Raw genomic sequence first — 21,808 nt, 5'->3', positions numbered from 1 at the left:
ACCTAGTCACGCTCTCAACTCCACCATTACTCAGTCATCCACCAAGCTACCCACCTAGTCACCCTCTCAACTCCACCATTACTCAGTCATCCACCAAGCTACCCACCTAGTCACGCTCTCAACTCCACCATTACTCAGTCATCCACCAAGCTACCCACCTAGTCACCCTCTCAACTCCACCATTACTCAGTCATCCACCAAGCTACCCACCTAGTCACCCTCTCAACTCCACCATTACTCAGTCACCCAGTCACCCACCCCCAGCCAGTCTACTTACTGCTGGCAGGGCCCGTGGCTCCAGAACCCTGGGAGCCCTTGTTAGAATGTGTGTCTGAGGAGGAGTGGTCTATTGAGGAGGGGGGATGACGGGGAGGAGGGGGCACGACATCCGACGTCTCCGATAGGTTCTCACTAAGAGTCCTCAACACCACTGTCATGTCGTCCTGACTCAGGATCAACTGGGAGACACACAGACAGATAAGACAGAGAGACATATAGACAGAAAGGTAGACAGACAGGTAAACAGAGAGAGAGAGAGAGAGAGAGAGAGAGAGAGAGAGAGAGAGAGAGAGAGAGAGAGAGAGAGAGAGAGAGAGAGAGAGAGAGAGAGAGAGAGACAAACAAACAGGTAGACATACAAACAGACAGGAGGACAGAGACAGATGAAGAGACAGACATGTTTGTATTAGAATTAGTGCTGTCAATAGATTATTTTTTTTTACAAATTAATCTCACAATTTTCTAGATTAAAAAAACGCATTTTTCTACTTAAGACCGAAGCTTGTAACAGATATTTACTTGAGAAAAATCATGGAATTAATGTAAAATCAACACAAAGAAAGTATATTTAGATTCAAAGACTATTTTAATAGCTTTCTTTGAATACAGTTTCTCTCCGGTGAAATACAAATGTTCAACAAAACCATCAACATTGACTCAGGTAGACCTCTTTCTTATATCCGTGGCGCTAACAGAAATAAAAACAACCCAGGCCTATGTTAAAGTGCAGATTGGCTTAGAGGACGATAATGTCTTGTATGAACTACCAGTAATATAAATCATATTAACAACAAAAATGTGTTCCATCTTCATGTCAGATGATTTTCAAAAAGGAGCATGAGTCAATGCAAAAAAAGAACAAGCAAAGATAATGCTGAAAGTTCAGAACGTTGAAAATGTTTCACTCCATAGATTAATCTAGATAAAAAACATTTTAAAGCTTTAAATAATTTTCATTAATCTCCAAAGTTAAAGCATTAACTTTGACAGCCCTAATTAGAATATAATAGAATATTTGATTATCCATTATTACAAACGTACTTAATTAAGTAAATGGCTATTCACACCAGCTAACAGACTTACAGTCATAGGTCTCAGGTGAGCAGTGATCTCTATGTCTGGTATTATGTAGTGATACCAGCTAACAGACTTACAGTCATAGGTCTCAGGTGAGCAGTGATCTCTATGTCTGGTATTATGTAGTGATACCAGCTAACAGACTTACAGCCGTGGGTTTCAGGTGAGCCCTGATCTCTATGTCTGGTATACAGTAGTACCAGGAGGAGGAGAGGTTCCTCTGGATGGACAGGTCCAGGTTGACCGGCTTCAATAGCTGGGTCTCTCCCTGGAAACGACCCGACGTAGACTCATAGGTAGTTCTGGAAAAAACCACAGTACATAGTAAATGTCTGCATTTATATAGCGCTTTTATCCAAAGAGCTTTACAATTTGTTACCCACATTTTACCCATCCACTCACACATTCACACACCGATGCAAGGTGCCAACGCCAACCTGCTCATCGGGAGCAGTTGGAGGTTAAGTGTCTTGCTCAAGGACACTTCAACACACTGCCCGGGAGGAGCTGGAATCGAACCAGGAACCTCCAGATTACCAGACGACTGCTCTACCTCCTGAGCCACTGTCGCCGTTACTGTTTCTGTTACCGAGTGTGTTGATATGCATGGATATTAGGGCTGTCAAAGTTAGAACGCTAAAATAAGGTACAGATGAGGGTCTGTATACTGTTGTATGAACTCCCTCTCACCTGTACATCTTAAACCCCTCAGACTCCCTCTCACCTGTACATCTTAAACCCCTCAGACTCCCTCTCACCTGTACATCTTAAACCCCTCAGACTCCCTCTCACCTGTACATCTTAAACCCCTCAGACTCCCTCTCACCTGTACATCTTAAACCCCTCAGACTCCCTCTCACCTGAACATCTTAAACCCCTCAGACTCCCTCTCACCTGAACATCTTAAACCCCTCAGACTCCCTCTCACCTGAACATCTTAAACCCCTCAGACTCCCTCTCACCTGAACATCTTAAACCCCTCAGACTCCCTCTCACCTGTACATCTTAAACCCCTAGAACTCCCTCTCACCTGTACATCTTAAACCCCTCAGACTCCCTCTCACCTGTACATCTTAAACCCCTCAGACTCCCTCTCACCTGTACATCTTAAACCCCTCAGACTCCCTCTCACCTGTACATCTTAAACCCTGAGGACTCCCTCTCACCTGTACATCTTAAACCCTGAGGACTCCCTCTCACCTGTACATCTTAAACCCCTCAGACTCCCTCTCACCTGTACATCTTAAACCCCTCAGACTCCCTCTCACCTGAACATCTTAAACCCCTCGGACTCCCTCTCACCTGAACATCTTAAACCCCTCAGACTCCCTCTCACCTGTACATCTTAAACCCCTCAGACTCCCTCTCACCTGTACATCTTAAACCCCTAGAACTCCCTCTCACCTGTACATCTTAAACCCCTCAGACTCCCTCTCACCTGTACATCTTAAACCCCGAGGACTCCCTCTCACCTGTACATCTTAAACCCCGAGGACTCCCTCTCACCTGTACATCTTAAACCCCGAGGACTCCCTCTCACCTGTACATCTTGAGGTCGCTCAGAGTCACATGCATGATGTCCACGATGGGAGGGATCTTGAAGTGGGTTTTGGACGACACAGTGGCGAAGTGGTTCTTGACGGACAGCAGACCCAGGTCAGCCACGATGACGTTGGAGGAAGAGGAGGACTGTGGAAGGAAGATGACGGGGGCGTTGAAGTGGACCTCCAGGGAGATGCGTGTGCTCCGCTCGGCCAGCTCCATCACGCCTGTGGCTGCTTTTTCTGCCACCTGCACTGTCACCTCCGTCAACGCCTCCTTAGCCTCTTGGAAGTTGTTGATGAATGCCTGGCGGAGGGCGGATTGTGCATCATTACTATCAATCTAAAAGCAATAAAACCAACTCAAGCAAGATATATTCTGAAATGTTCAATATATATAAACTAGAGGTGGGCATAGATTAATTTTTTTAATCTAGATTAATCTATCTGCAATCCTGGAATCTAGATTAAAATGGCTAAAAAAAAAAAAAAAAAACCTGCCGAAGGCATTCAAAATATGTGTGTTCTACCCAAATAATGACCAGAAGTAAGTCCTTATTTTTTCTTTCCTCCTTATGTTTCTCAGGCCAGGTGGCCCATTACACCATGAGCCCATCTCCCGTTTCCAAAATGCATTACAGACTGTTTGAAAAAGCTGTTTTGCTATGATAATTGGTAATGAAATATCAAAATAATGTTCAATAAGATGTACTTGTGTTTAATAAGTTGTTTTATTCAGAAGTTAACACAAATAAATAATATTACCAGTACAGTACAGTATCTAGCACACTCTCAGGAGCAAAACAGAAAGAATCATTTCAAACTTGAACTATGTGACATGGCTTGAATCAACTGCTCCAGTGGAGTTGCTCAGTGGCCAATGGTGTCAACTGTGGTTGTACTGGGCAGCTCCCAGGTGTGAATGGAACTGTGTGAATGTGAAGCAGGGCGTTCCTGAAAAAGAGCATCTGTGCTCAGCGAACCTACCCTGGGTAAATAAAGGTAAAAAAAAAAAATGTAAAAAAAAAAAAAAAAAAAAAATTTTTTTTTTTAGATTAATGCGTTAATTATATTATCGCGCGATACTAGTATAGCGTTAACGCAGCACATTAACGCCGTTAACGGCCCAGCTCTAATATAAACACAACTCAGGAGACGCAGCAGCTGACAGACACAGGAGCGGGAGAGACAGTTGTCGCTAAACCCTAAACAAATTCTGTTCATAGTTATTGCCATAATGGGCTTAATGCAATAAAAATCCTAAACGTTTGGCCAACATCTCATCAAGCTGAATCCATTCAGAGAAGCTGGGCAAAATTGTCCTCTTCTCAAGTCATGCGCTGATGTTTTGTTAGTGAAACACAACGTGTTTGTAATGTATCAGTCATGGATCAGACCGTCTGTAGCCGATACCCGATCCAGTTATTAGAGTCAGTATCGGCCCGATATCAGTATCGGAACATCCCTATCTGATATATGTTTTAAATCATCTAGCAGTACAATACTGAAAAGGAAACCGCCAACATTATGGGAAATGCGCTTACTGTCTTCTCCAGAGTCAGACAAGAAGATAGACACCAATTCCTTCTCTGTGCGTTCAGTAGAAACGATCTGGTTGCAAGCTAGTCTAGCTTAGCACAATGAATGGAAGCAGATACAGACAAGCTAGTCTAGCTTAGCACAATGAATGGAAGCAGATACAGACAAGCTAGTCTAGCTTAGCACAATGAATGGAAGCAGATACAGACAAGCTAGCCTAGCTTAGCACAATGAATGGAACCGGATAAGGAGTTCCGTATCCGCTTCCTTTAAGAAGGTGTTCTCAGTAAAACTCCCCTGGGTGTATAGAGGTGGAAGTACTAACAGTTTAGCTTGGTAGCAAAGAGGATATTCCCAAACAGAACAAATAATACAGTACATCTATATGGACAGAACTGCTCAGATAGTTCATTCTACTAGAATACTCCCTTAAAAGGCCAATATATCCCTTTCTAGAACATGTGAAGTGGAATTACAAAAGCAGCAAGCTGGCAGTGTAACTAAGGGGACGAGATCGCTCGATCGCTCACTCACTCACAATCTCTCACTCACTCACTCACTCACTCACTCACACACTAGGGCTGGGCGATAAAACGATAACGATAATTATCGCGATATATTTTAATAATAGATATTGATTGATAATAAAAAAAATATCAATACATTTGTAAATTACAAAAAAAAAATTGTGTGACCTGCAACAGGGCAGTTTTAAAACCAGAGACAGTGGACAGACTTGTCTTTCTTGCAACTTAAAGTAATGGCTTTGCTTGTCCAAATGACAATACTGACCAAATTGAGATTTCTTTTTCTCTTGTCCATTTATTTTGTTTGCTTTCTAATGTAAAATACAGTTTGAAACCGTCTGTACACAGTAGGCTATGTGTGCTAGCAGAGCTAGTCTCCAGTCACGAGTGACGGTGCACATGTGCGGTGGTTTGTCCACCAAAAAAGCGCCAAAAGATAGAAAAGAAACAAGCAGAGCCAGAACTATTCAACTCCCCTGGAGCCACAGCCAGCAGAGAAGCCTGTTTACTTTCGCTTTCAAACCAGCTGCAGTCTGATAACTGGAGTGTGAGGGGCTGTAACACTAAAGCTGGCGGCAACGACAAAGAATTGCTGCAAAAGAAACATACCGGTACATCTGTTGTTTAAAAAATAAAAGTATAACAATATCGATAATTATAGATATTGAGTGATACGATATCGTTATCGATATCTCATTTTTGACCATATTGCCCAGCCCTAACACACACACACACACACACACACACACACACACACACACACACACACACACACACACACACACACACACACACACACACACACACACACACACACACACACACACACACACACACACACACACACACACACACACACACACACACACACACACACACACACACACACACACACACACACACACACACACACACACACTTGGGATTCAAGGCATATCAATATTCAAATATTCTGGTATAAAATATTCTGTTGATTGGTTAACTTAACTACCCAAAAAAGAAAACATAAAAGTGAGCAGCTCACTCATAATAGTAGCCTGAAGGACTTCTATAATCTTCACTGTCACTAAACAAATAATCATAATTGTGACGGTTTTCACAACAACTTAGAAAGAGTAGGGGGCTGGATCAGTGCAGTTGACACAAACAAAACAGCTATAGTCCAATATGCCTATGTCATTTTCACATTCTCTCTCCATCCCTACAGTGAACGACTCCACCAACTAGGCGCTCCGGCTTCTCACCAGTATGGAGGAGATGAACTTGTTGAGGAAGATGAACTGGATGCAGCCGACGGTCAGAGTGACGGAGGTGTTGACTTTACACATGTCCAGGTAGGCGTCTCCCTCTGTGGCGTCGGTGTAGTTCACCATGCGGAAGGAGAACACCTCCTTATCGGCTATAGACACGGCCTGGGGGATGCAACACAGCAAGGGCGCTGTCAGAATGTGTACTTTACAGGACATGTACTTTACAGGATGTGTATTTTACAGGATGTGCACTTTACAAGATGTGTAACGGAACGTAGGCCAAGCGCGGTCACTCCCCCTCTTACGCGGCATCTGGGGCTGTTACTCAAAGCTTGGCTGGTGTTTGATGTGGCCGTATTTGGGTGAGCTGACGTTACTTCCCAGGATGTGTACTTTATAAGACATGTACTTTACAGGACATCTACCTTACATGATGTGTACTTTACAGGATGTGTACCTTACAGGATAAATACAAAATTTATTTGATGAAGTGATGACCACAATTCAACATAGATCAAGCTATGTGGCACATCTTCTAGAAGGCTGAACAAATATCCACCTTGATTCAGGTATAGACAGTTTCACCTGGAAAACTAAAACAAACAAACATTCTAAATGGAATAATTTTCTGTCAGCTATTGATATTAGCAAACACTACAACAGGAAAATAAACCTGGGGCCAAGTTTTTCCCTAGCAACACAATTCCACCGAAACAGTCTATAAACCTTTTCAAACTTCACAAGATGAATATCTAAATGCTACCAAGTTAATTTCCTGTTACAGTGTTTGCTCGTATCAACTTCAAGTTGACGTGAAATAGACGCAGGCCCAAGCTGTTGCCTAGCAACGCAACTCCACTGAAAAAGGTAGATAGAATTTTTTTTATAGAATGCTAAGAACTAGACATATATTAAGAAAAGGCCTATCTGTCACAGTCCAGGATGATGGTCATGATGTTAGGGTTAGTGTTATGGTAATGTCTTACCTTCTGATAGAGAGCCTCACTGTCACAGTCCAGGATTATGATGTTCCTCAGATTGGCCAGAACCTCCATCCCCTTCTTCCTGATAAGAACCTCGGACACCAGACCTGGACACAGAAATAATAACACAATACTAAACATTCTAAAAATAACATTTATATACACCAGACCTGGACACAGAAATAACAACACAATACTAAACATTCTAAATATAATATCTATATAGCAGACCTGGAAACTGAAATAATAACAATACTAAACATTCTAAATATAATATTTATATATAGCAGACCTGGAAATAATAACACAATACTCAAGGACGAAAAGGAAGGAAGGACTGTGTACCTTCAATACTGATCTCGGAGATCCTGGCCTTCTGTCCTCGTATGAACACCTTCAGACAGTTGAGATCCGCTCTGATGTGCAAACTCACCATGTCTTCAAACTTAGACTTCTTAGATGCTGAGGAGGAGAGGAGACAAAAGGAGAGGAGAGGGTGAGAGATAAGGAGAGGAGAGAGAAGAAGGAGAAGAAAAGCAAGTGTCAAGCCCTGTGGATGTTCTCAAATCAATGAGTTTATCAATAGTGATTTCAATATCAATAAAAATAATTGTGATTGTGATATTTGTCATAATCAAGCAGCCCTAGACTCTAGTATGGTGATAATATTGTATTGTGGGGCCTCTGGTGATTCCCAGCCCTAACATTACAGTAGGACTACACTAGAGGGAAATGGAATTAGACGTGCAAACCACACGGTTCCCTCCCAAGAGGTCTTGAGATGTCTTACAAACCACACGGTTCCCTCCCAAGAGGTCTTGAGATGTCTTACAAACCACACGGTTCCCTCCCAAGAGGTCTCGAGATGTCTTACAAACCACACGGTTCCCTCCCAAGAGGTCTCGAGATGTCTTACAAACCACACGGTTCCCTCCCAAGAGGTCTCGAGATGTCTTACAAACCACACGGTTCCCTCCCAAGAGGTCTCGAGATGTCTTACAAACCACACGGTTCCCTCCCAAGAGGTCTTGAGATGTCTTATTTACCTTGTTTCCGAACAACAGTAGACTCCTCCTTCTTCTCCCCCTCCGCCTCCTCTTCCTCGTCCTCCTCGGGGATGGTGGGCAGATCCTCCTGGCCCGGCTCACTCTTGGCGGAGGGAGGGAGGAGGCTGTCGAGGAAGTTCATGGCGTTGAGGAGAGCCTCTGTGTGGAGGTGAATGTCCAGGGAGGAGAAATTCACCTGGGGGGGGGGGGGGGGGGGGGGGGGGTATGGATTTGTTTTTATAGTTTTTTTTGTATTACTCCAATGTTGTAAGTTATGTGTTCGGACCCCAGGAAGAATAGTCTTTCACCCATGGGTGTAGACTAATGGGGATCCATAAAATAAACAAATAGATTGAAAAGATTAGAATGCTCCTAGATTGATACAGGTGCATGACCATGGCTACATAATAAAGACAATGACAACATCTGAAATATGGAGCCCAAGCAGGCAGGGAACGCTTGCACATGATGCTCTCCCCATCTGGGTAACATCAGCTATGTCAGTAGCCCACTACTGGGGTCAAACCAGCTACAGCACAGTGTCAAAACTAGCCACAGATGTGGTGTTTTTGTCAGGGTGAAAACTGTACCAGCCCTTTTCAATTGAACAGCATTTCACATGTTGTTGTTCTTAGATCTATTTATTTCAATTAAAAAAACATTTCTTATGTACCTTAGATACTACTACTACCATGTATGTATACAGTATATATGTCTTTCATTACATGTATATTCATACCAATTATTCGCCTGTTATATTCTCCATCCACTTCTCCATCAGCAACACTATATTATCACCGACATCCAGTTGGGGGATCACCTTTGAACAGCCCATCTGAGGTTTCTCTCCTCCACACCGTCTGTGGTGCTTTCCCCCCCCCTATTGCTAGGTTTTTAGTGAGTCGTTCCTCATCTTCATTGGGGAAAGTCTAGGGGTGTTGCATATTTGGATTTTATGTTTATTTTTTTATATATCTCTCTTTCTCCGATTTTTCTCTGTTTTCTCCCCATCCCAATTTAGTCGTTGTGCCAATTCCCCCCCCTCCCCTACCTGGTTGTTGTGCGCATGTTCTCCTACTGGTCGGTACAAGGGAACCCTGAAGTATCTGCACGCTTCCTCCGACACGTGCGGCGACAGCCAGTGGCTCTCTTCTCACCTGGCAGCGAGGGCTCTCATTGGTGAAGTGTAACGCATGGGAGGTCACGCTGCCTTCCTCAAGTCCTGCCTCCGCTGAGCAAGCGCCCAGACCTGACCTGACGCTGTCCACAGCGCCAGTTTCCCACCCACGGCTTCCCTCCCCCTAAACCAGCCAAACGAGTTAGTATAGCGATCAGCCCAAGCCAAGGCAATGCTGACTCCGGGAGTCGAGACCGCAGCCTCTTGCATTGGTGACGAGCGCAATCTCCGCTACACCAGGGGTTCCCAAACTTTTCAGGCCGCGACCCAAAAATAACGGGGTCAGAGAGCCGCGACCCCCACTATTATAGGAGGTAACAATTTTTTATTTTTTTTATTTTTTATTTTTATTTCTTTTAATAAATGGAAATGTATGGTTGAAACATGCACACGTTCAAACGCACACACACTAATAAGCATGGGAGGCTTTTAACCAGGGCCGGACTGGGGAAATCATTCAGGCCAGGAAATATAGTGCAAAATATAGCCCCAGTCAGGCCACTTTTTAAGCAGGGGGTCTGGGGGTCCCCCACCAGGACATTTCTTGTTACAAAGACTTCATTTCCTGCATTCTGGTGCAGGCATTTTTTTTGTACCCTTTAAATGCCAGTGTTTGTGATGCCATTACAAATTATTGTTAAAAAACAGGCTAGCATATGTATGATTAGCAACAACACTGATTTTTGATGGATTCTCAGTTTTTTTGTAATGTCAGATTAAAAATAATACAATCTTTTATTCAACTTCAGCCCTGATCATAACACCACATATTAATTTTATAATTCTAACCCTTTAAATGCCAGTGTGTGTGATGGCATATATTTGCAATATATCAAATGCAAAGTAGATTTTTCTGAGGGGGATTATTACAGGCTAGCATGTGTCGATGATTAGCAACAACAGTTTTTTGTAAGGGTCCCGCCTCCACCAATCACATGCGGCTCCTTTTGTGTGTGTGTGTGAGAGCGAGAGAGAGCGAGAGAGCGAGAGAGCGAGAGAGCGAGAGAGAGAGAGAGAGAGAGAGAGAGAGAGAGAGAGAGAGAGAGAGAGAGAGAGAGAGAGAGAGAGAGAGAGAGAGAGAGAGAGAGAGAGAGATAGTTCTCCAACTTGTGTGAGTTGCAGTGATCTCCTGGTTGTTCCCCACCTAGGTTATCTAACTATTGCGTTGCTGCAACTAGAAACACTGTCCTGGCCTGCTTCTAAGTTCAGTGGCCTGACTGAAAAAAGAATAAAAAAAAAAAATAAATGTATTTTAAAAAGAAAATCATCTGGCGACCCCCCCGCGGCGGCTCGCGACCCTCCTGTGGGTCGCGACCCCGACTTTGGAAACCCCTGTGCTACGCCACCTGACCGCAGTTTTTATGGTGGTTTTCGATCTATTGTGATGTTTCTTCCTGACTTGTACAAGAAGACTTGTACAGCCCATGGGGGCTATTCCATGGGAACTCGGGCTATACGAAACAATTTGATTTGATTACACCAGGAAACAACCAAAATCAACGTATGAACTTGCTCGTCAGCCAGATAATTGAACCTCAGTGATTCTTGAGCGTGGGCTGAGCAGGACAGACAGCTATATGCAACCTCCGTAATATCAAAGCAAAGTTGAATCAGCTAGAGCCCCGGGAGTGGTAATGTGTACTTTGGCACACGCCTCACATATCGGCATGTAACTCAAGAACCGCTGAACGGATTTTGTCGATCGACAGGCAACAAATAGGGCTTTCATTCGATATATATATTGTATTAAAAGAAATGCACACCCGAGCCGCTAGAGGTTGGCAAAGTGGCGCGTCACGAATCGTCCTCAAGAGGGCCCACATGTGGGCCCTTGGATGTTAACACATTAATTGCCAAAAACGAGAATTCTCGTTTCTGTGCACCAACTGCTCAGTGCCATAAACGAAGATTCTAGTTTCTGGGTCGTTTTTCCTTTTTTCGATTTGAATACCCTATTCAATCTCAGGGAGCTGTGTGTTGCCTGAAAAATGCATAGTGGGAATCCGAAGGTGCAGTACCGGCCGCATCCTACCAGGCGGCGGTATCGAGCACCATTTCTAACATTGTATCCTGGGCTGTGGAATGACCCCAGGTCTCGGATTTCATTTTTTCTTCTCGGGGAGGCGCACATTTCTGCCGGTTACATTGAAGCCCGTCAACTATGCCAGATCCGTATTTTATGGTAGTTTATGCCGTCGAGCAAATGGGGATTGGATCTACCAGATGGCGATCAAGAAATTGGAATATTCTTTTTGGATTACTCCCAGCCGAAGGTAAGAACGATTTGACGTCAATTCTAGCTTGATCCTGCAAAGCTTTCATAGCGATCGGGCTGATAACCGTTTTTAGTGTTCAATGCGAATGCCGTTACTGATTATAGAATAATCAGAAACGACCCCCCCCCCCCCCTTTCATGCATTCATGATGGAACATAATACCTATAATGTGGATTTGAATCTGGATCAGGTTCAGGCGAGGAACGCTAGCGTCTACAATGTAATCGACGTGTAGGGCTATAACTCAGCGTTTCATGAATTACGGTAGACCACTCTAAAACAATATTTATATTCATCAGGGTATAACACAGGAACGTATGGATGGAATTTCTTTTTCTTTTTTGAATCTTGACCGGAAGAAACCCAGTGTCAAATGACTATAGTACTGTACCCATAGCTATAATATAGCTCTACAAACAAGGTGACCGATTACATTGGGTTAATAACAATAACTTCAAGGCAATAACTTTCCGGAAGAGGCGTGGCACTGAAAGTGTTAAGAGGTTAATGTTGTGTTTCTTTTTCAAATGTAGCCAAGAGTAAAGACCCTATCAAAACAGCAGTCAAAGTGTATATTTTCATTTTTACCTATGTTTTTAAGATTTACCGAAAATAAGAATGTATCGGAAAAATGCTAATTTATATCTATTTTATCGGAAAAGCGAGAGGAAATGACTAAATCCAGATTTAACCCTGCCATTGGAAAGAGGAGCTTTTTCCCTATCCATAGATGTATGATTTGGCCATAATAAGGTCAAGGTCAAGTTCAAATATGAATTTATAATTAAAATGGATTATAATTTATTACTGTATCTACAAATCCTTCTGTTTAACACTTTGAATGCCCATCACGACATAACTCGTGTTATCAGCCCGACCCATGAATGCCCATCACGAGAATTCTCCTGAATTTTTTTTTATTAGCGATCTGAATTCATATTTCATCAACCAAGTCTACCGTTGGGAAACCAGCTCCACCATGAGCTCAGATGTGAAAAAAGTGCCCCCTATCGTCTCCCAGATGGTAATGCACCCTTTTGGAATGGACTCAATGAAAATGGATGAGAAAAAAAAACTCCGGAATCCACATTTTACTTCTCACGCATGTAACCGGAGATGATCCCAGTCATTGTGGAGCCTCAGCACAGCGTGTAATATGTGTTTTACAGTATACGCGTTGGATCAATAAAATTAGCGATTTTTGGAATGGCGATCAGGAATTGGAATAATGCATTTGGATACCATCTGATCTCAGGTAAGGAATCTATTTTACCAGTCTTAGGATAATCAGACCTGTTTTCACGGAGATATAAGCTTTTCCCCTGTGTGTGATATGGCTGTTTGACTGTGCGAGCGATCAGGAACTAAGAGAATAGATTTTCAGCTCGCGGCACCAGCGTGCATACGTACACATATACTATCGATAATCTAGCGTTCATTTGAAAACGATTCATAAATAGGCCGAAAAATGACAACGTTCTAGAATATTACAGTACAGAGCGTTTATCACGGATTCTTTTTTTCCCCCTTGAAAACGAGGGCTTTTCAAAATGCTATGAAACGGAAATGAACCGATAAAAAAACAATGCGCTTCGACAATGTTGACTGGAAAATGAGTCATTGATAAGCGACGGGCAGATTAGACACATAGCCATAATTTAAAACATAGATTAGGCGATATTAATGCTAACATTGAAGTGGATGGTGGGCATTCAAGCACTAAATGTGCGCCCCCTGCTGGGCACTGAAAGTGTTAATCATCTTCCCTTTATTTGCTTAGATTTTTTGTACACTTGATCTCAAGAAGGTGCTGAATGAGCTCAGTGAGCGAGCTCGGTTCCAGCACAATTGTAACATGGTGTTATTCACCGGCACAGATGCAAACAAATATCATAATTTATATTCTCCTTTTTTTATTACAATTTACTCAAGCCTAGTAACGGACACAATATTTCTGACACTGGGGATACATACCCCCAGGTCCATAGATGTTCCTAGATACCAGGAACATGCAAATTGACCTTGTAGAAGTGGAGCAATCTTCAATTTACTTAGGCATGTACCTTTAGGCGAAATCTCTGAAAATAGGGCTACAGCTTAACACTTTCTGCGCCAAAAACGAGTATACTCGTGTTTCGCCGCCAACGATTAAGCGCCAATAACGAGTATACTCGTTTTTGGATCCTTTGATATTTTTCCTTTGATCCCCGTTCTATACACTCAGCCGGAGCTGTCTGGGCCTCCCTGGCTCATCTGCCTACGTTACAATTGCAATGACGATCGAATCCTGCCAGGTGGCAGTATCACCTACCTTTTGAACTGGAATAGTTTTGTGTGGGGACCCTTATCTTTTATTTTGTTGTCTGCAAGGACTCCTCCCCTTCTGAGGACAGAGCGACAGATCGATCACTCTGAGATTTTAACGCCTAAAATTTTCCGTATAGACATACATGAGTAATCGCGATGGCGATGGGATCACTGGGGAGTGGGGATTATTCTTTTTGGAGTACCTTCTGGCTAAGGTAAGGTATATTCTATGTCTATTTTACCGAACATGAAACATGAATGAAATGTTTTTGTAACGATCACAGTGTCGTATTTCATCGGACCTCAACCATGCTTTTGGTAACGATCAGAGTTTTGAGTTAAAACGACCCCCCCCCCCCCTTGATGATTTTGTACCTGGTATACACCTTTGATTTGGAAGTATTTGGGGTTTCAGGTGATCAACCAGAACGATGTGGGCATAATGCATATAACATGTCATATCTCTCGATCTATGGAAAAAGACTGGATTATTTTGGAAAGGGGCGATGTTTAGCGTGTAATAGTGCACAAACTACAGTATGTAGAAATGAACTTGTTAGTCAGTGATGGACTATGAACAATGCCTGTCAAATGAGCCATACTATTGTCTCCATACAGTAGCTATAATACAGAACACACGATGGGTCTGCAAACATTGCTAAAATGGTCAATAACGCTGGCGCCATTGAGTAAAGATGGGAAAAGAGCACAGCGCTCAAAGATTGAATGCTTTTCTCACCTTGATAAGTTGCTCTGTGTTACTGTGTTGAGACTTGAACTCTGGGCCGTTCTTATCAGCCTGGGAGAGAAAGAGTAAAACACGTCACACATTCATTACATTTGATTTAAACAAGGACACATTGTCATAGATGTGAAGTGCATTTCCCTGTGAGCCCCCACTAGGGGCAGTGTAGCTATCTGTAAATGGTAAATGGCTGCATTTATATAGCGCTTTTATCCAAATCATTTTTTACAATTGGTTCCTCACATTTTTACCCATTCACTCACATTCACACACCGACGGTGGAGGCAACCATGCAAGGTGCCAACCTGCTCATCGGGAGAAATTAGGGGTTAAGTGTCTTGCTCAAGGACACTTCCACACACTGTCCGGGAGAAGCAGGAATCGAACAGGGAACCTCCGGATTACCAGACGACTGCTCTACCACCCGAGCCACTGTCGCCCCGTGAGTAAATGAGTGAATCTGTGAGTTACTGAGTTAGTGGCATTGACATTGAATGAGTTATTGAGTGAGTTACTGGTGAGTGAGTGAGTGAGTGAATGAGTGAGTGAGTGAGTGAGTTACTGTGTGAGTGAGTTACTGTGTGAGTGAGTAAGTAAGTGAGTGAGTGAGTGAGTGAGTGAGTGAGTGAGTGAGTGAGTAAGATACTGAGTGAGTGAGTGAGTAAGATACTGAGTGAGTGAGTGAGTGAGTGAGTGAGTGAGTGAGTGAGTGAGTGAGTGAGTAAGATACTGAGTGAGTGAGTGAGTAAGATACAGAGTGAGTGAGTCAGTGAGTGAGTGAGTGAGTGAGTTACTGTGTGAGTGAGTGAGTTACTGTGTGAGTGAGTTACTGTGTCAGTGAGTAAGTGAGTGAGTGAGTGAGATACTGAGTGAGTGAGTGAGTGAGTGAGTGAGTGAGTGAGTAAGATACCGAGTGAGTGAGTGAGTGAGTAAGATACAGAGTGAGTGAGTGAGTGAGTGAGTGAGTGAGTGAGTGAGTGAGTGAGTGAGTGAGTGAGTGAGTGAGTAAGATACAGAGTGAGTGAGTGAGTGAGTGAGTGAGTGAGTGAGTGAGTGAGTGAGTGAGTGAGTGAGTGAGTAAGATACCGAGTGAGTGAGTGAGTGAGTAAGATACTGAGTGAGTGAGTAAGATACAGAGTGAGTGAGTGAGTGAGTGAGAGAGATACAGAGTGAGTGAGTGAGTGAGTGAGAGAGATACAGAGTGAGTGAGTGTTATTGGTGAGAGACCGACTGAGTGAGTGACATGGATGATCATACAGATGTGCTTTGCATCTAAAAGTTAAGTTAAAGTAAAATTTGTGATGTAATCATAAAGTCTGAAAGAATAACGAGTTGTTAAATTGGGCGTAGTGTGACACAGCTATGAGGCTACCTTGGTGTACTGCAGTGTATGTGTGTGTACCTTGGTGTACCGCAGTGTGTGTGTGTGTGTATGCGGATGTATGTGTATTGTCTGTGAGGCTACCTTGGTGTACTGCAGTGTATGTGTGTGTACCTTGGTGTACCGCAGTGTGTGTGTGTGTGTATGCGGATGTGTGTGTATGTGTATTGTCTGTGAGGCTACCTTGGTGTACTGCAGTGTGTGTGTGTACCTTGGCGTACTGCAGTGTGTGTGTGTGTGTGTGTGTGTGTGTGTGTGTGTGTGTGTGTGTGTGTGTGTGTGTGTGTGTGTGTGTGTGTGTGTGTGTGTGTGTGTGTGTACCTTGGTGTACTCGAGGGTGAGGAGATCGTCTTCAGAGTTGTCCAGAGTGGTGATAAGATGGACTTCCTTCTCCTCCGAGTCTAAACACACACACAGTACAGAAAGAGACTTGATGGTCTGACATACAAACACACATACGAACACAAGCACACAGAACTCATGCCAGAGGTAGTTCCTGGTGACCTAGATCATAACCATACACTCGTAGTATGGACAACCCCTAACCCTGGCACTGTTGGTTCCATGCTCCTCACAGTGGTGCAGTGGTTAACACTGATGCCTCAAACCAAGAAGATCCTGGGGTTCCAATCCCAGCGAGAGGACTTTCTGTGTGGAGTTTCTCCCTGTGTTTGCAGGGGTTTCACCCCACACCATAAAAGACATGCATGCTAGCTAGGATAGTAGTACCACACTTGAAAAACATGTTAATACATTTTGAAATGTTAAATTGCTAATTGAATCAATTGTTGTTTTTTCTGGTGAATTAATTGTTTAGATTAATCGACTAATAGATACAACATTTTTTTTTTTGTATTTTTTTTTTTTATTATTTTTTAAACAAACATATAAACAAACATGACAACACACGATAAGATATACAAGCATTAATTGTCAGGGCACATCCAATGAGATCACCTTTTGGTTAGTTGTTTTATATAAGATATACCCATAATACCTGTTATCTAAAAAAAAAAACCCTACACACATATGCTCAGCTCGAACCCCCCCCCTCCCGGACCCCACCTTGAGAAGTACCTCCACTATCCCTCGCACCTAACCAGACACTACCATTATAAGCTAGCTTTTATTCTCTCCACCACTTCTAACCACATTGACATTTTGGATTCATTGAGACCCAGAATTCTTGCTGTAGATATTTCATGGTAAATTACATCGAGATATGTAAGAAACCAAACTTTACGGCACATTTTTTCCGGTTGAAACCAGCGTGATGCGATCAGCTTTTTGGCTACTGTGATACCCCAATCTCTTTAGCTGTGGATTCACTGCAAACTCAAAAACATCATTCAACAGCAATACCGAGGGGTGTACAGGTATATTCCAAGATACGAGTTTTGATATTTGTTGGGTCACATCTTTCCAGAATGCCTTAACTGGTGAGCAGTCCCAATACATGTGCATAAATGTCCCTTCGTCCCCATTTGTACATTGGGTGCATTTGGAATCTTGTTTGAGTCCCATTCGGCACAGTCTTATAGGAGTCAAGTATGTCCTGTGAATATAGTTAAGATTGATTTGTTGATGATCCGGGTTCCTTGATGTAAGTCGGACATTTGCCCAGGCTCCTTGCCAATCAAAGTCATTTTCCAGGTCTGGTATATCCCTCCTCCAGACAGAGTCAAGTTGGAGGGTTTCATACGAGGACGTTAGTAATTGATGATAAAATTCTGAAACAAAACCTCTCGATGTCTCTCTTGAGTAGAAGAATTTGTGGTATCTGTGGTGTTCAATTGGTCTGTCTAATGGAACACCGTGAGACTTCAAACATAGCTCTAACTGTTTGTGAAAAAGCCATGTGGACTTGGTGAGATTAAATTTTTTGCGTATTTCTTTATCACTACAAAAACCCTGTTTGTTAAAAACATCCCCTAATGAGTGTATGCCTTGCTCTTCCCATATAGGGAATCTTATAGGTCGTTTTCCAATTAAGAGAGCATTGTTATTGAATAAGGGAGTATGATTGTGCCATTCTTGTGGGTTAGGATTTTTTTTTTGTGATTCACGCCATATCCGGATCGCATGAGTAATTATGGGGCAAAATTTTCGTTCACAGTGCTTGATTGGTAGTTTAGTGTATGCTATGTCCTTCAGTCTATGTGGGGCTACTATGTTTTCTTCTATTTTTCTCCAAGATGCTAATGCTTGGGAGTCAAACCATGTTGTCAATGGACTTAATGAGTACGCCTTAAAATATAGGAAAAAATCTGGAAATGCCATGCCACCATCTGCTTTATTTCTCTGTGCGGTGGATCTTTTTATACATGGTGGTTTGTTATTCCAAATAAATTTGTATGTGGAGGAGTGTAATCTTTTCCAGTAACCCTCTGGAGGGGGTAACGGTAGCATTGAACAGAAGAAGTTGATTTTAGGTAGTACATCCATCTTAACTATTGATATCCGTGCTTGTACTGTGTTCTTAAGTTTTGCCCATCTATCAAGGTCGTCTCTGATTTTGTTTTGGATTTTTGTGTAGTTGTGCTTCACCGTTTGTCTTATGGTAGGGAATATTTCCACTCCCAAGCATCTGAAATGTTTTACCATCGGTATCTGTCCTGGGAGGGTTGTATCTTTTTTTGCAGGGGTGTTAAGTGGAAGGAAAGCCGACTTCGGCCAATTTATCTTAAATCCCGATAAATCACCAAAGTCCTCAATCAACTTGAGCAGATGAGGCAATGTGGTGTTGGGGTTTTTCATGAACAATATTACATCGTCCGCATATAAACAAATTTTTTGTTGTGTGCCCTTGATTACGATAGGTTCTATGGATTGGGATTGTCTTATATATTGTGCTAAAGGCTCTAATGATAGATTGAACAGTCCGGGACTAAGAGGACAACCCTGTCTGGCAGAGCGTGATACCGGAAATATTTCAGAGATGATTGTGCCTGTTGTAATCATGGCCGATGGGTCTTTGTATAATACTTTAATCATATCGATGAATCCTTTTCCTAACCCCATCCTTTCTAGCACTGCCCACAGATACGACCATTCCAGCCTGTCAAAGGCCTTCATAGCATCCAGGGACAGCATCGCCTTAGGTATGGTGTCATCCTTGTCGGCATCAAGTACGTGCAGTATACGTCTTATGTTCTCAGTGATCAGGCGGCCTCCTATGAAGCCAGTTTGGTCCGGGTGAACTAAAGACGTCATATGCTTTTGTAATCTGATGGCTAATACCTTAGAGTACAGTTTGATATCTGTTCCGAGGAGGCTTACAGGTCTATAACTACCGCACTCGTTGGGGTCTTTGTCTTTTTTAAGGAGGACTGTTATGAGTGCAATATTGTCAATTTTATGGAAGTTCCCCTCCTTGACTTAGTATAAGATCATATTTAGTAATAAGGGGCCAATTATGTCCCAACAAGAAAGGTACATTTCTGATGGGAAACCGTCTCTTCCTGGAGCCTTACCACTTTTCATTGCGGTTATGGCCTTCTTGAGTTCCTCTAGTGTGATCGGTATTTCTAACTGTTTAGCGTCATCCTCTGAAAGTTTAGGGAGAATAATTTGATTAAGAAATGTGTCAATTTTGTTTTGATCGAAGGTCATTTCTGATTTATATAAGTCGGAGTAGAATACTTTGAATGTATCGTTTATTTTTACAGGATCTGTTACAAGTACTTGTTGTGCTCTAATGGTAGTTATATCTGCAAATGTTGCATTAATTCTTAATCGCATGGCTAATAGGTGGCTGGGTTTGGAACCATGGGAGTACTGCTGTTGTCTTGTGCTGCGTATTTGTATTTCAGATTGTTGTCTGTATATGGCATTGATCTCTATTTTTAGTACGTTAACTTGATTTTCTAGTCGAGTTGAGTTGTTGTATTTCAGAGAATTAAATAACGTTGAGTAAAGCGTTTCCAGCTCATCCAGTTTTGTGTTTTGATTCTTTTTTTTTTTTTTTTTTTTTTTTTTATTATTGCAAAACAAAACTTATTAAAAGTCAGTACTCAACACACAATGTATAATGAAACTTTCAGTAAAGGTGGTTAAAATATATGCAAGTACAGAAACAGGATAAAACAAAAATAGTCAATAATAACATTTTAACCGTATACCGTGTATACCGTGTATATATATTTGATTCTTGCGCATTTTGGAGGAAAAGCTATCCGTGAAGTCTTTGATCATTCCCTTTACCGACATCCATATTATTCTGGGGTCTTGCACCAAGTTTGCATTCTCCCGTTGGAATACTATAAGAGCTTCTTTGAGTTGTGTAATGAATTCCTTGTTGTTAAGCAGCAACGAGTTAAATCGCCATCTTGGGGCTCGGGAGGATAGTATACCAAATGTACCTTTAAGGAGTAAATAACAGTGATCTGATAGTGCGTTGGGTATCATTTCCACTTCATAATTATCAAATAGTCTCTGTGATGCAAAGACATAATCTATTCTGGATAGTGTCTTATGTCTCGCAGATCGACAAGAGTACTTTCGGGTCGTGGGATTAAGTAACCGCCATAAGTCCTTTACACCTGTAATCTTTGACCAATCCTTTAATGCCTTCGATGAATTCTTTTGTTCGCTGGAAAAGGCGAGGTAAGATTTGTCTATCCTTGGGTTCCAGATGGCATTAAAATCCGCTCCTATTATAAATGAGTAATCGGGAATGTCTAACATTGCATTGGTTAGTGTAGTGAAGAAATCTTCTTCGTACAAATTTGGGGCGTATACCGCTATCAACGCTATTTTCCTGTATATAGTCGTTAAACGTAAGTTGAATATTGTACTAAAGGGAGTATGGTCTGATGTAGAAGGTCGGATAACTATAGCTAAGATTGAACATAAGAATAGATACAACATTTTACAGATTAATTGATAAAATAATCGTTACTAAAGGTGTACCACAGGGTTAAATTCTAGGTCCTGTCCTCTTCATTATTTATATTAATGAGCTACACAGGGAATATAACCCCTAACGCTGGCAGAGTTAGTGCCTTGCTCTACCATTGAGCTACACAGGGAATAGAACCCCTAACCCTGGCAGTGTTAGCGCCTTGCTCTACCCATTGAGCTACACAGGGATTGGAACCCCTAACCCTGGCAGTGTTTGTGCCTTGCTCTACCCATTGAGCTACACAGGGAATGGAACCCCTAACCCTGGCAATGCTAGTGCCTTGCTCTACCCATTGAGCTACACAGGGAATAGAACCCCTAACCCTGGCAGTGTTAGTGCCTTGCTCTACCCATTGAGCTACACAGGGAATAGAACCCCTAACCCTGGCAGTGCCTTGCTCTACCACACCAGGGCCCTCATTTATCAATAGTGCGTATGCACAGATATCAATCAATCAAATCCTTTATTTAACCAGATAAGCATCATTGAGATTAAAATCTCTTTTTCAAGAGCGATCTGGCCAAGCAAGGCAGCAGAAAGTTTCAACATAAAAAAGAACATCACAATAAAATACAGATAAAACATTTACATCAAGCTCCAATTTCAGGCAAGTTATCAAACAGGCAAATTATCAAACACAGTTGCACTGACCAAGGGAACTGAGTTCGTAGGATTTTAAAATGGCTTTGAATTCTCCGAGGGTGACCAGTCCTGGTAATTTTAGGTCCTCCTGTATCTTGTTCCAAGATGAAGGAGCAGCATATTTAAAAGCCCTTT

The 21,808-nt window shown here is 42.4% G+C and overlaps 1 protein-coding gene across 1 annotated transcript in view; it reads right to left on the bottom strand.

The window, feature by feature from the left end:
* vps13a (vacuolar protein sorting 13 homolog A) overlaps positions 1-21,808 on the bottom strand; it is a 381,735-nt gene that overhangs the window by 154,210 nt on the left and 205,717 nt on the right. The window contains 9 exon segments of the mRNA XM_084308048.1: positions 278-458; positions 1,505-1,658; positions 2,897-3,204; positions 6,208-6,375; positions 7,200-7,303; positions 7,542-7,658; positions 8,243-8,438; positions 14,742-14,801; positions 16,450-16,529. Of these exon segments, the coding sequence (XP_084164174.1) occupies positions 278-458; positions 1,505-1,658; positions 2,897-3,204; positions 6,208-6,375; positions 7,200-7,303; positions 7,542-7,658; positions 8,243-8,438; positions 14,742-14,801; positions 16,450-16,529 (1,368 nt within the window).

This window comes from Notolepis coatsorum (assembly GCF_963971535.1).
Source record: "Notolepis coatsorum genome assembly, chromosome: 1".
NCBI classification, from domain to species: Eukaryota; Metazoa; Chordata; class Actinopteri; order Aulopiformes; family Paralepididae; genus Notolepis; species Notolepis coatsorum.
Note: the sequence above shows the minus strand (reverse complement) of the source record. Positions and strands in the feature narration are given on the sequence as shown.